Source organism: Salminus brasiliensis, chromosome 14, assembly GCF_030463535.1.
Source record: "Salminus brasiliensis chromosome 14, fSalBra1.hap2, whole genome shotgun sequence".
Taxonomy (NCBI): domain Eukaryota; kingdom Metazoa; phylum Chordata; class Actinopteri; order Characiformes; family Bryconidae; genus Salminus; species Salminus brasiliensis.
This window is the reverse complement of record NC_132891.1, coordinates 11,070,850-11,086,032: the sequence shown is the minus strand read 5'-3', so window position 1 is coordinate 11,086,032 and position 15,183 is coordinate 11,070,850. Positions and strand designations below refer to the sequence as shown.

Sequence of the window (15,183 nt, the reverse complement as noted above, 5' to 3'; positions counted from 1 at the left end):
CAATACTTTAATATTAGCCCTGCTTATTAACAGTGATGTTATTAGAAGTGTTTCAGCCTGGATTGCTTTTTGAATGGTTCACAACACATGGCAGTCAATCAGGATATAGATCAACATAGGAAGATCATATATGTGATTATGTTTGACAAGAGAAGTCTGAAAACAGTGAGGTACAAATGAATTGTCATAAGTGGCCCACAGGACAAAAATAAAGTGCCATATCAATATTTGCCATTATTGTCTGTAGCTATTAAAGCATAATGTGGCCCAACTGACCGAGTAGCTAAGTTACTTTGTAGCTGTCGATACTACAGCACTAGTAGTGAGTAGCACTAATATGAGTCAGAAATTAGATATGTTGTGACCTATTACCATAAATATATATTTAATATATATTTTAAAGAAAATGTCTCCATTTTTGCATTTTTTTCACCTTTTTCACATAATTTAAATCTTGATGTTCTTTATATTGTATCAAAATTCTATGATGAATAGACCAATAGAAATGCTTCAATAATTGTTGTCAACTCATAATTATGTAATAATTGATAAAGGCCAAACTTCAAGGTGGCTTGCACTACTGTTACCATCTATACACTGCATTACACGTTAGCTACATTAGCTGCAAAACTACCATGATCGACCATGGAGGTAATGGGAGAGATGTGCGAATGAGATTTTTCTATGAACTGTCACTTTAAACCTTTAAGCTCAGTCCAGACCTGATTCTGAAGCCTAAAGTCCAAAATATGGACCTGTACTAGCAGTATGGCTTCTGTGCCCTCCTTTAGACTGCCTCCAATCAGGGCCTTTCCTGTAGGGCAGAGTTGGCCACATGCTTTTGCCATCGACTTCAAGTGACATTGTAAAAAGGACAGGGCCAGCCCGCCCCAGCCCCCCCATAAGGCATCGACTGGGAGCCAGCCAGGCTGAAAGGGTAAGCCGAAAGCCGCTCCTCGAGCTCACCTTTCCATTGACTCTACATAATTGATTATCTGACGCCCATTAGTGGCTATTGTTAAAAACAAATCATTACCGCGATCAATAGCTCCACAGCCTCGGCCAACCATTTGTCTGATCGCATTTAGGGAATCTGCAAGGCAAATCCTAATGTGTTTGGCATGTGGGGCAGCAGTAGGAACAGACAGTGGTCTGGGGGGGTGGTGGTTGTGGGGAGCTGTGCGAATGTGTGTGTGTGTGGTGGGGGGGGGACGGAACGAGCGAGCGAGTGAGAGCCTCATGCATTTTAATGAGCTTCCTGTGCAAATGTGTTCCTGCGGAGGCAAGGCGAGGCGAGGCAGGCGCGGCGCGGAGAGCGGCTAATCCCCTGCGCTCCCCTCATTAAGGGCCGTCCTGTCAGCTCCGCTCCACTCCTCTCTCATCTCGCTCCGGCCTGGCCAGTTTGGCGCATACATACACACACACACACACACACACACACACACACACACACACACACTTCCCTCACTGCTGCTGCTCTCAGGCAGAGAGCGACGGCGCCGCCACTCTGACAGGTCGTCACACATGAGGGAACAGCCTGAGGTTTAGAGAGAGAAAGAGAGAGAGAGAGAGAGAGAGAGAGAGAGAGAGAGAGAGAGTCTCTGTGAAGTAGAATGAAATAACAAGGAAACTGGACAGTGCCCAGGATATGCTGCCCCAAAACTTGCCCTACTAAAAGGCCCTGGCTTACTTTTTTAGGACACTACAGAACTGCTAAGCATAGTTCATTAACCCCTTCAGCTCCAGACTTATTACTCAGTCATTAAGGGTTATTATTTAATACCAGGTGTGTACTGTGACACTAATATGTGCCTTTTTGTGTCGATATGGTAAAAAAAAAAACCTCTAAAACAGTAACTTAAATAGGATTAGGAAAAATGGCATTATTCTCTGCCATTATCTATTACTTTATTATTGAACTGATCTACCAGTTATTTTTACAGTTATTTTTTGACTAGTCATATTTTTGCGCTTTTTCAGGCCAAACAATAAAAACCGGCCTTTCTACAACCAAAAAACTCCAATTCAGTTTAAGTCATTTTTGGCATTAGGAAAGTTTAGTGAAAGCATTAATCAGCTGCTTTTAACTAGCCATGTAATTAACCTCATACCATCAAGAGTGGTAAGTCACGAGTTCAAATCCCTAGCCATTTCGCTTTGTCATCAGTGACCTGAGTCAGAGAGAGCACAATGGACGCCCTCTTCCCTCATCACTCTTAAAGCGATGTTGGGTGGCACAGGCTTCTGTTAGTTGGTGCAGTGGAGCTGGAGCCTGGCGCTTTCCTCAGAGCGCGTCGGCTGCCTTACCCTCCAAGTGTTGAGAGCATTGCTAGTGCTAGGGGGGTGTTACGAACAGGCAGGCACCAATTGCTGAACCAGTTCTGTTGGTCTGTCCATCATGACACGTTCACACAGTATAAAGGTCAGCATGTGTGTAAAAATAAACTTCATTATGTTTTGTTATAGCATTTTCTTGTGAGAGTGAGAAGGGAGGTCTGGGGGTTCTGAGTTTTCGAGTTTAAGGGGTTAATCACACTCTTACTGTGGTAAGAGAAACACCCTTAAACCTAAATGAGGAAATCTTGAGTGTGTTCTCAGTGAACACTGCGAACATTCTGGGAAACTGCAAGCACACAAACAAAATTGCAGCCAGACTCTATGTGTATGTGTGTGTGTGTGTGTATGTGTGTGTGTATGTGTGTGTGTGTGTGTATGTGTGTGTGTATGTGTGTGTGAGTAGGTGTAAAAGAGTAAAGTCTCAGCAACAAAAACACCTCCCCTCCCAGCCCCACCCTCTCTTAGCACCCCCTCCACTCCCCTTCTCCCCCCAGGCTTAGGGACCCAGAGTGAAACGGTTAAAGCCCTGCCTCCTCCTCCTCCTCCTCCGCCTCCTCCTCCTTTTCCCAAATTGCTTCCTATAAAAGGAGAAGCACGTCTGCCGGGCACGTCTCCTCATGATTACAGCTAATTACGATCGAGCGGACGCCTCGTGGCCCCAGTCATGCAGCTTTAATTGACCGTTATTCATCTGCGGGGCCGCGCAGGGCGGGCGCGGAGCTTGGCAGGCCCCGGCCAGCGCCGCCCGGGCTAATTGTGCGGCCTGAGGGATTAGACCAGGTGATTACACACTTCACAGTGTAATTACATAAGCGCGGCTGGGCCGGCCGCCCGGCTCCGCGCCCCAAGGTCACGCGCCGCCTTCCCCGAGATTAATTGGAGCTGCCACCGACGCGCAAGGCACCGGCGGAAAAGCGGTTATACGATTAGCATTAACATTTCAACAGTGGCCCCCGATCGATCACTGATTTTTTTTTCTTCCCCCTCTCTCCCTCTCTCCCTCTCCCATTCTCTTTATTCCCTCCCCCACTGTTTGCTTCCCCCTCTCCCTACTTCTCGCTCTCCTTCCTTTCCGCCCCCCTGTTTATCTTCTCTAGGTTTTCTCCTTTTTTTCCTCCTGTTCTTTTTTTATTTTCAGGGATAATGACATGCAAGGGCTATTTAGTTTAGGCATGATGGGAGCGCGTGTAGAGCAAAACAAAAGCCTGCTGCCTTTTTTTTCTTCTTCCTCTTCTTCTTTCTTCATTTCATGGTGTTTTTCTCCCCTCCTTGTGTTTGGATGTTGCTGTGTTTGTTTTCAGCCGCGCTGCTCCGCTTCTCTCCCCCCCGGAGCAAGGGCTGCTCACAACAAAGCAACAACAACTCTCTCGCCTGTGTGTGTAGACTTCATAAGGCATATACATGTGTGTATCTGTACAAGGGTGTCTACGCGTGCCGACTTCGCATACTATATGCACATACTGTGTGTGTATACCTTCATGTGCAGGCGGTGCATGTACTAGAGCTGCACAGGCCGCTTAATTATTATACTCGCACTCACAGAAGTATAGTCCCATGCAAAAGTTACGGCAGATTTTATATGATATATTTTCTGCCAGTATGTGACGTTGTGTGACCAACCCAACATGTTGCCTGAGCCAGTTTGACTGGAGATGTGCAAACTTTTGCAAATGAATGTAAAAAGAAATGGTTCACTATGAATTGGCTGGGGTAGCAATACCACTTTACCCCATGGCAGCACACCACGATACACCAATAACAGTCCTTGGGCAAGACTCCCAACTGTACATTCTCCAGCCTGTGTAATATGATTCAAGAGTTAGTCACCATAAATGTTTTTAAAGTTACAATTTACAGCATTTTATTCCAAGTAGGGTTGCAGAGTTTTACAGTTGTTAGGTATATCGTGGTGTGAAAAGTGATGGTCATCACACCATGTACCTTTTTCTTAATACCAGTATTGGGGAAAAATGCAACCGAACACAGAATGTCTTTATTTTAAGACTATTTTTAGAGTTTTAAAACGAAAAAATCTATCGATTAATGATGCAATATCACACCATGAAAATCTTGTACCATTGTAGCACTAAATATTCACTGAAAGTAAAGTTAAACGGACTGAATTTGCTTCACATTAGCAGCCCTTTCGTAGCTGTGGTTCTATATAGCAGCAAAACCAGTTCCACTTTCGCTACGAGTTGGAGAGCTCGTTTGGTTGGGGTCTATTCGGCTGCCTCATTGTGGCTGCAAACAAGCAGCAGTGTTGGCTGGAGAGAGAGAGGGAGAGAGAGAGAGGGAAAGAGAGAGCAGTAGATTGGCATAGGGGCAGCAAATGCTTAAAAAGCACTGTGGGATCCCCACCACTGACTTCAGCCCCTCTTCAGCAGCTGTCACCCCAGCATTTGTCCCCTCAACCTTACACGACGGCCTGGAGAGTACATCTTTATATTTTCTCGCCTCGCTAGAATCTATCTCTCTCTCTCTCTTCCTCCCTCCCTCTTTTTCTCCCCCACTTCCATTGCCGGCGCTCGATAAAGGTGTATGCAGTATTGAATAAGAGCAGCCCGTATTCTCTGGCCGCACAAAAGGAGAAAAACATAATTGAGGGCCTTTTGGAAAGTGGAGGGGGGGCTGCTTTGCCTTTTATTGGCTGAATGAGGCAGAGAGGCAGCGAGAGGAGGCTGGTGTATGTGTGTGTGTGTGTGTGTGTGTGCGTGTGTGTCTATGTGTGTGAGAGAGTCGGCGAGAGAGAGAGAGGGTAGAAGAGGAAGGTCTGTGTTAATTAGGAGGTGCTTCAGCCTGTAGCCCAGGCGAGGCATAGGGGCCGCCCCAGCTGTCAGACTATGACATGCTCTTATTGTGTATTCAGCCCTCATTACTAGAGTGGCAGGGCCGCCGAGCGAGCGAGCGAGCAGGGTGAGCAAGGGAGGGAGGAAGGGGAGGGAGGGATGGAGCGGACGAGGGAGGAAAGGAGGGAGGAGGAGGAGGAGGAGGAGGAGATGGAGGAGGAGGAGGGGGGCGGGAAGGCCTAGGGTACAAACAGTGCCGCTGGCCGCAGCGTGACAGGACTGATGAGGGGCTATTGCTGCTCGCATGCACTGGGGGAGCGATAAAAATAGGCAATGAGGAAGTACAACAGCAGCATTAGCATAATACCGAAACACACACACACACACCAGGCCTCACACTGCAGAAATGGGTGGTTTTATTATGGTGAACTCAGATCGTTTAAAGTTTTGAACATTGCTCCCTAAGTCTACTGACTCCACTTATGTTGGGCTTTAAAGCGACAGTACAGCAAAATGTCCATCTTGTCGCTGTCACACAAAAACCTTTGTATCGCCAAACTGGCAAAAACCTTCTTAACTTTCAATAGAAGTCATGGTAAAAAGATTTGATCCCAAGTCATTTTGGAGCATTTCTATTGGCCTGGTCGTCATGGCATTAGTAAACAATTTAAAGAACAAGTGCCAAATTCTAATTATGGTGATAAACAACAAAAAGTGAGATACAAGATTTTGATTCACTGTGATGTAAAAAACACAGTAAAAACAGTAAAAGCTCACACAAACATGTCATACAGTGTCAGAAACCATGAGTAACTTATTTAATAACACTTAAAGACACTTCAAGTTTGCTAACTGGTTGTAATAAGCCTCCATCAATTGTTCGCTACATTTGCTAGCTTGCTTTAGTCCCAGTGCTAAAGTACAGAATAAAACGTCCGACAGTAAATGTGTGATGCTAAAGTGATCACATTTGGTGTAAGTTTGATTTTTCACTATCACTAATGTCTCTTGCTGTGTGTGCTTGGCCCAGTTGGGAGTTTAAAGGAGGTTGGAATTCAGGACAGTTGTTGCTTTGGTGAACTAGTGGAAGGTTTGTAAGGAACAAGGTAAGAAGCTGACCAAGTTAACTGAATGGATGTGTTTTTGTGTTCACACAGAGAGATGTCCCACCCTCCTCCATTGCTATCCCCTCAGAACGCTCCTCATATCGCCCTGGGACCTCATCTGCGGCCGCCCTTCCTGGGCATGCCCTCTGCTCTCTGCCAGACACCAGGTGAGATTTAAAGTCCTGGATGTTGAGATACTGGATTACAGTTTATAAATTGAAAACATTTTATGGTATGAAATTTCATTTTAGTTACAGTTGATAGGCTACAAATGGACATGAAAGGGTAAGGGGAGGAGTTTAGTGAAAGGTGTGCTTTGATTGGTTTGCTTTCATTTGTAAGTGCATCATATTAATTCTGATATTTTACAAAATCTAATTTTCTCTCAGTTCAGTGTAGAGTTACACCACATATGTGTAGAAATCTGTGGAATCCTTTAAAATTCACTGTAAAGTCTTAAAACATAAACTATAAATACATTTAAACAGTATTTGTTATGAAGACTGTTTCACAGGGTGGAAAAAGTTGGTAATCATTCAGATGTTCTCAAACAGTCTAATTTAGATATTTTACTGTAGCGATTCAGAACTTAGAACTGCTAGTTTGCCATTTTTCTAGTTTCTGCTCATTTTTGCCAGATATTGTTGCACAGGATTAATATGCTGTTCTCTCTTGTTTATCCTCTGTAGCATATGGTTTCCTGCAGCCTGCTCAGGCTGAGATGTTCGCGCGTCAGCAGGAGATGCTTCGCAAACAGAACCTCGCCAGGTATTGCATTATTAGTGGACTATGTGTATCATTCAGCACTGTTCACCACACAGTGTCAAGAGACGCACTTTACTGTGCACTGTCCTCTGTTTTCTATATTCTATATTAAACTAAAGCATACGTGCAAATCTAGACATCTGAGCTTCTGTGCTGTAACTGAGCTGGGGAAATTCCTGGTCACTGTCATAAAAAAAGCTCGAAAACAGTGGCTGCCCTGATCTGCAAACATTTTATGATGTGTGGACCAATAGAAATGCTTCAAAATGCTTTGAATCTTCAAATCTTGTTACACTGTCAGACGAAAGTCTACATCGCAGTTTCTGCAATTTTTCCACTTTTTGACAATTTGAATGTCAGTTGTTCTTTACATTGTGTCCATATTCCATGATGAATGGACCAATAGAAATGCTCCAAATTTGTTTTTTACATTGACTTCCATTGAAAGTTAAGAAGGTTTTTTCCTCATCCTGTAAAGCTGAAGTTTTTGAGATACCAGCAAAATACACTTAATTATTAATGATAATGAATAATTACTTGTGTTATCAGATGTTATAAATATATTATATCAGAGATATGAACTGATGCTTGTTCTGCAGGTTGGAGATGTCCGCCGAGCTGCTGAGACAGAAGGAGCTGGAGAACCTACACCGGCAGCGCCTGCTTGCCGACCCGCTGGGCCTGCACCCCGGCCTGCCTGCTGAGCACCCGGCACTGCGCAGCCTGCAGGATATCCCAGAGGGCCACCCACTGCGGGAAGAGATCAACCGCCGCAATGCCATGCTGGTCCTGCGCCACAACAACACGCCGCTGCTGTCGCTTAACCACCAGGGGGCAGCAGCCAGCACCTCCTTTAAAGAGTCCAGTAGCCGCAAGAGCTCGAGGAAAGTAGTTTCACTGCAGGGAGACCATGGGGGCGGGCCGTCCGAGGCCAAAGAGTCGCAGGGGGACACAAGGGTGCGGGACGGGGAGGTGGAGGACGAAGACATGAAAGACTCGGAGAGCGACACGGAGGCTGGAGAGGACCGGCCAGAGGGGACGTCTAAAGCTGACGGACACGGGCTCAACTCGGAGGCGTGCCAAGGCAAGGATGGGGGCAAGCACGGAGAGGGGCTGAAGGAACTTGGGGAAGGGTCAGGCAGGCTTAGTGTCCCCTGCAGCTCTGCTGGGCCAGATTCACCCAGCCACCATCTCTTTGCACCAGGACTGAGCAAGAGCGAAGCCAAGTATCTTCCGCCAGGGGCACTGCCCCCCTTACCCACGCTGCCGGGCCAGGCTCTGCCCTTCGGCTTTCCCTACACCAACCCCTATTTCCACACCGGTGAGTTTGAGGCATCATCAGTATTGTTATTATTACTTTTATTATTAGTAGTAGTCGTAGTCATAGTAGTAGTATTGAATAAATACAGTAGGGCTGTGGCCATTGATTATTTCTGGAATTGATTAATCACGCACTGACTTATTAACCCTTATTAACCCTTAACGTCTCTGTATGCGCTGCACGCGATTGCCCCCTATGCTTCCTGTCATGAATTGCAGTCTATCAGAATGGTCCTTTGTGTCGTATAAACATGAGCACCTTTATTTTAAACTAAAGCACAAACGTAATTTTTGACGTTGTTCATATCAGCCATTAATTAACATGACTAATCATCACAGCCCTAATGTATGTATGAGTGCGTGCAAGTGTGTGAGTTGGTATGAGGGGACTGTTTTTGGGTTAGAGGGACAGTATTGAATGGATAAGTGTGTGTTTGTATGTGTAAGAAGACAGCTGTTATACGTTGAAATAATAAATGATGAGAAAAACAGTCCAGAACCTCTGAGCTGTCACTTAGAGATGAGAATCATAAGGTTCTCATCCAGAGTATGATAAGAAGTCTGAGATTTTCTCTTGGGCAGCCTGCCCCAGCCTTCTGTACAGCCCTGGACACACACACTCTTAGACAGACACACATACATACACACACAGTGCGACTGGCGTCTGTGAGATCATGTGCTTGCTCCTCTGTTTTTATGATCTGCAAAGGGATCCAAACCCAAACAGGATCCATCCTGAGAGAGAGAGAGAGAGAGAGAGAGAGAGAGAGAGAGAGAGAGAGAGAGAGTGACAGAAGGACAGAAACAGCGAAAGAGAGGGAGAGAGAGAGACAGAGAGAAAAAGAGACAGACAGAAACCGGCAGCGAGAGAAAGAGTGGGAGAGAAGGAGGGGGTAGGAGAGAGGTTTCTAATGAGGAATCCATTTTTCCCAGTTTTCATTTTTTGGACACCGTTTGAAAACAGCAACTGCTCCTGTCAAGTGAGCGTTTTGGAGGCTTTCTTATAAAGGTGATGATGGACTAAATTACTAATTTTCCCATAATAACAAAAGCAGCTAAAGGTTAAGAGCTGCTGAAGGTGGTGTGCCCCCATGCCCCCACCCCCCCTCACTGCTGTCACGGCCATCTGAAATACATTACCTGCGCATTCAGCCTGCAGTGCAGGGACCTCCCGTAGGAAGAGGCCCTGTTTCTGACCCTTCCTGAACCCTGGAATAGACGAGGTCATTAATAGAGCCATGTGCGTGTGTGTGTAAGTGTGTGTGGGGGAGCATAAGGAGAGGGGCTGTTACGTGGGGCTTCTCTCTAATGATTTATGCTTCCTTTTCGGCTCGGCGGGCCGCCAGGCGCCATGGGAGGTCTGTTTGTGGACGGCGATGAGGCGACGGCGGTAGCGGCAGAGGACATCAGCAAGTGGAGTGTGGAGGAGGTGTGCAGCTTCATCAGCAGCCTGGCAGGCTGTGGAGAGTACACCCAGGTGAGGACAAGAGCAGGAGCAGAGCGCCACACACCTCCTCTCCCCGGCCCCCTATCAACAGGGGCCACACGGGAGACGGAGAGCATTTAGTACAGGGTGGAGGGGAGGCGGGGGGTTGGGTTGGGTTGGAGAAAGACCCGGGCTGCAAATTCAATTTGTAGTAGCTATCACAGTGGCATAGTTAGCTATTAGTGGTGACTAGCGCGCTTTGAAGTCTGCTGTTCCAGCGCTGGCCATAGGCCGCTCCGCACTGCTCTTATCTTTGTCTCGCTCACAGCTCTGTCCATCACATGTATTACATCCCACCTACATCACAGAGGCCTGCCCTGTCGCATGCTTGAACATAATAGTCTGGCAAAACATCAGATTTATACAGTTTTCCTCCTTATTTCTGGTGTAGTCAGTCAGCCAAGGCAGAGTTTGTTTATACAGTTTGAAACTGGGGCTACGAGGCTAATGTAGCTTAAACGTAATGCTGTCTTATGCCCTTTGATGCCAAAAGCATCCCATGCTTGCCTTAAACCCTCGTTTCAAAGAACCATTAGTAGCACCTTTATTTTTAAGACCGTATACATCATTGTCCACTTCAAGATGGAGTACAACCTAAAACTATCTGGTGTCCAAATTTTGCTTTATTGGGATAGCACTGAAGCTACGAGGCTAATATTGACATTATTAGTTATCCAGACCTTCTCTGTAAATGGCCACACACTTTTATAAATTTGCTCAAACCTTATTCAGGTCTTTATTGCAGTGGCACAGACTTGTCAGTGTGGTTAAGGACACAGTAAACATTCAGACATTGGTCTTGTGCCAAATATGTGCTCATGTATTTTTAAGTGCACGTGATCCAGGCATATGGATGGCACAAGTTCTTGATTTCAGTTGTTTCTATTTTGAATTGACTGCTAATCTTGAATGTGTATATGTTTTGTTCATGTTTATGAATAGTTGTGAAATTGCGAACATATTCTAGCGTCCATATGCTTGTGTGATGTTCAGGCACTCAAAGGGGTGTCTGTTTGGTGTCTGCTGGGGAACTTGGGGAATTTGGCGCTACACCTGTTGCCTAAAAAGGTTGCTCCAGTCATACTGTCCCGTAGACCACATTGACAAGCCTGTCAGACCTCAATAAAGACTTGCAAATGGGCCTGAGCAACATTAGCCTCATCAGCATCAGTTTAAAAGTAAAGAAGCACTTTTTTCTACACCAAAAACGTCTCGGCTGGTTGAACACAGCTGGGCCACAAGTGGGAAATTGTGTTCATTTGATTTTTGTCTGAACCTTTTCTTTAAAAACGCGTAAAGGCGGCTTAAGGCCAGTGAATGATGATTTAGACATCCAGTTAGCTGCTCGTTCCTACTACAGACTCAGAGTTCCAATACAAAGAAACTTGTTTTGGCTTAGTGTCTTATTGATCAAGAGGAAATGTGTAAATCTTATTTTTCGCCGAACTATCCTTTTAACACGTCTTCCATCCTCACATCTCCATGCACATACTCACATGCATGCTGAATGAAGACTAGAATATTGTAAACGTTTGTTTGTGGAGTGAGTGTGTAACGCTTGACTGAAGTGACGTCTCTTATCGAAGGTGTTTCGAGAGCAGGCTATTGACGGCGAGACGCTGCCGCTCCTGACCGAAGAGCACCTGCTCAACAACATGGGGCTAAAACTGGGCCCTGCTCTCAAGATCCGCTCTCAGGTAATGAAGCCCCTCAGCTTCCAGGGGGATTGAGTCATTGTTTTGTTTTTTTAAACTGTCGGTTTGTATGATGGTGAAAAGAACTAGGGATGTCCCAGTCTGATCTAAAAGATTGGAATCCCATTAGTATTCTGTTTATTACACCAACAGCGCCAAGTAAAGAAGGGAGAGCTATGGCTCTGCAATTCTAGCGCCAAGCTTGAGAAAAGCTGTGGTACTGAAACTGTTAAAAAAAGGGACATTACCGCAACCAGAAACACTGTGCCATCTTCGCCATGTGCGTGTTTCACTCAGTGGTTCATTCACCAATGGGGTTGCCAGTTTCACTTATTGTCTGAAAATGGGAGGAAATGGCAAATTCACAAGATGTTTTTAGGTACGTTCGAAATGGACTGCAGCACCTAAAATATTTGAATACTTTGATTGCAAACAGTAGAAAATGGAACTAATGGTGTTGAGTGAATATTGATTTTGGTGTGCATGTGCGTACAGAATGAGCACGCTGGCACGTTTACTGATCGTTTCAGTCCTGACAGTTCTAAAAATGCTGTTTTTATAAACTTCATTAGTACTGTAAGCTGAAAGAAGATTCGTTAGATGTTTTTCTAGATATCGTTATTTTAAAACCTATATTAATGATTTTGGACACTGGGCTAGTGTAAGCTTCTGGTAGGCAGTTTTTAAAAAAAAAAAACTTAAGCTGGCAATCTGATTTAGTCATAGCCTGGCATGATGGCAACCTGCAAAGGCTGAACCTGAATTACAGGTCCTAACTGAATAACAGATGAGTCATTTGGGTCAGGGCCATTAACATAAGAGCTGAGAGTTATGGCAAGAGAAAGTCTCACTATAACACCCTGAGTGTGAAGCTACTTTTGGCATGGTAGAATACAGACACTACATAATGGTCCTTTCCAAACAGGCGAAGACATTACCCCAGTTATGTCTACTATGATAGCTAATGCGACAGAAGTAGTGTTCTCCTCCAAAAGTGTTGAGCTGAAAAGATACATGTGCCTTGGTGAAGGTACCTGCTACCCCTCATCCTCCCAGGTTTACTCTGTTACGGTTATTATGCTTGAAATACACTGAACAGAAGCTTGATCAGGAACATGTATTAGAAATAGAACAACATACGACTACGACCTTTACCAAATGTGCTTATGATCAAGATTAAGTCTAAATGAATAAAGTTCAGTGCTTTTTCTAAACACTACATTACAGTATGTTCTCTTGTGTTTTCCTGTCCTGTGTCCTATGTCTTGTGCGAGCTGTAACACTGGCATGTGCTTGCTTTCCTCAGGTGGCCCGGCGCATTGGCAGAATATTCTACATGACCAGCTTCCCGCTGGCCCTCCCGCTGCCGCCATCTGCTCTCCGCCCCCCGGACAGGGACCCCCTGCCCACAGAGACCCGGCCGCCCTCCTCCGGCAGCACCTCCTCCCCCTTCAGCGCGCCTCCGGCCTGCCGCGCCTCCCCCAAGCAGGAGAACGGAAATCCACCCCCGGCGGGGTCTTACGACTCCACTAAAGCTCTTTCGTAGAGACAGCCATTAAAAGCGCTGACTGCTTCCCCGTATGGGCTGGGGCAGCACTACGGGAAGGAGATGGAGAAGGATAGGGTGGAGGGGGTCTCTTTGAACTATTGTTTTCTTCCTCTCAACCCCCCCACCCCAACCTCCCCCCTTCCCCCACCAAAAAAAAAAAGAGCAAACTTGAGGACCTTTTTTCTGGGGCACTTATCATTTTAGGGGAGAAGCGTGGAAAGGACTGCATAGATAGACGGTAATCAAACAATGCAAGCTTAAACAGCTCCACCCAGCGCAGTGACCGCGAACAAGCCGAATCCAAAGATGATCCATCGGGGCCTGAGGATGAGACAGGAAAGCGACAGTGTGTTTGTGAGCGCAAGGGAGCAGGAACGCGAACAGACAGTGGTGCTTGGACCCCTTTGCCAGAGAGAAGGAGACAACCACAAACACAGCATTCTTTTGTGGCAGGGCGGAGACAGACAGTGCAGGGATGAACTCTCCATGGTACCCGACCCCTTTTCAGAACGCAGAACTCTAAGAGACCATTTATTTTCCTGTTTTCTCTGCTCTCTTCCTGCAGCTTCCAGCCATTTCCAATCCTCTGGAGTTGGTCTTGGTTCGGAGAAACTGAATCTCCTAGAGAGGAGAAAATACAAATGCAGAAAGGAACTCATTTGCTCTCTTCATCAGCGCAACTATGCATTCCACGGTCCAATACCAAAGATGAATGGACGTGTGGAATATCAGCCGATACCTAGCACTGGTTTCTGTACCGTGTCCCTCAGCTTACCTGCGGCGAAGAGGCAAGGTACCCAGGAGCAGGAGAGACGTGGCCTCAGCCGTAGAGAAGAGAAGCAGAGCACTTAACACTCTCGCAGCCAAAAGCCATCATCCAAAGCAACAGCCAGAAGATACAAAAAAAAACAAAAAAAACAAAAAAAAAAAAAACTTTTGAGGTTTCCTTGGTTCTTTTGCTCTACAAAGGTTCAAAGGTTGAGAGTATCTGATGTCTAAATGGAGTTAAGGTCGCTCAGAGTTCACATTTATTACTTGGGGAGAGCGTTATGCTGAATTGTACAAATAAAACACGCTTTAGAGGAGAATATAGTGAAGGTTACATAAGTGGTACTTTTTGTTAAGTGTTGTTGCACGCATTTTTTTAATACTGAACAAAATGTGACTGGCTGACTTGGTGGCACTTTTGTTCACATATTTTATTTGATTTTTTTTTTGGTTGGTTTGTTTGCTATGTATTCCAGTTGAAATATTGAAGAGTCCCACTTTCAGATGCTACTTAAGCATATAAATACGAGGGAAAATTAAATATTTATAGGATTTTTTTTGTTGTAGCTGGATTGACAAAATACGATGTATAAATAAATCGTCCTCTAAATGGATCCCAAAGAATAATACTTTTTTTCTTTGTCTTTGTTGCAGGGAAATTAAAGGCACAAAGCTCTTTATGCAAATGTTTGAAATTTGTTTTTGTTTTTCTTTTTTTTTAACATAAGCATTGAATTAAAAAAAAAACGGTCTCTAGATTTGCAGTCAATGTTTTGTCTTTATCCTATTTTTCTATTCACCGCTGGGTGAAATAAATCCTATGGAAATCTTCCAAATGATTTTCCCTCTATTCCTCCTGAGTAATGTGTTTATTTCCAGCCTCCTTCTCCCATGCAGTCAGTTAGGGAGTGGCGGTCCCGGTTGGCCTGACAGTAAATTCCCCAATTGAGGAGAAAATAAGCGGAGGTGGTGGTGTGTTTTGGGGGTGGGGGGGAGGGGGCAGCAGTATCGGGTCAACAACAGCTGTCAGAGCATGCAGGTCAGTCCCAGGCCAAGGCCTATGGGACTCCTCTATCCCGCCTAGCTCCTCTGACCTTCAGAGGTGCCCAGTGTCCAACCTTTTTTTTTAAAAAATCTTGGTGTCCTAATTTCACTTTGTCTGTGTTTCTGAGTAGCAGCTTTCATTGGAACTCATTACACTGCCAACAGACAGCACAGAAGCCAAAACAGCAGCCAATTATGTAATTATATACATACAAGGTGGCAATCTAATGCCTAGAATCAGTGCTGGGCGAGGACTAGCAGGTAAAATGTTGGACCGGATATCTGAGGGAGAAAAGCAGATACTGTAAGAAATTTAAGCTGTCTG

The 15,183-nt window shown here is 45.3% G+C and overlaps 1 protein-coding gene across 2 annotated transcripts in view; it reads left to right on the top strand.

Annotated features, from left to right (window-relative positions):
* The window catches only part of samd11 (sterile alpha motif domain containing 11), an 82,913-nt gene extending 68,249 nt beyond the window's left edge, over positions 1–14,664 (top strand). For both annotated transcript variants that reach the window (XM_072656381.1, XM_072656380.1), the window contains exons 8-13: positions 6,284–6,399; positions 6,922–7,000; positions 7,597–8,318; positions 9,664–9,794; positions 11,390–11,500; positions 12,804–14,664. In XM_072656381.1, coding sequence (XP_072512482.1) covers positions 6,284–6,399; positions 6,922–7,000; positions 7,597–8,318; positions 9,664–9,794; positions 11,390–11,500; positions 12,804–13,043 — 1,399 coding nt within the window. In that variant the 3' untranslated portion in view covers positions 13,044–14,664. The remainder of the gene's footprint in view (positions 1–6,283; positions 6,400–6,921; positions 7,001–7,596; positions 8,319–9,663; positions 9,795–11,389; positions 11,501–12,803) is intronic.
* Positions 14,665–15,183: the final 519 nt, after the last annotated feature.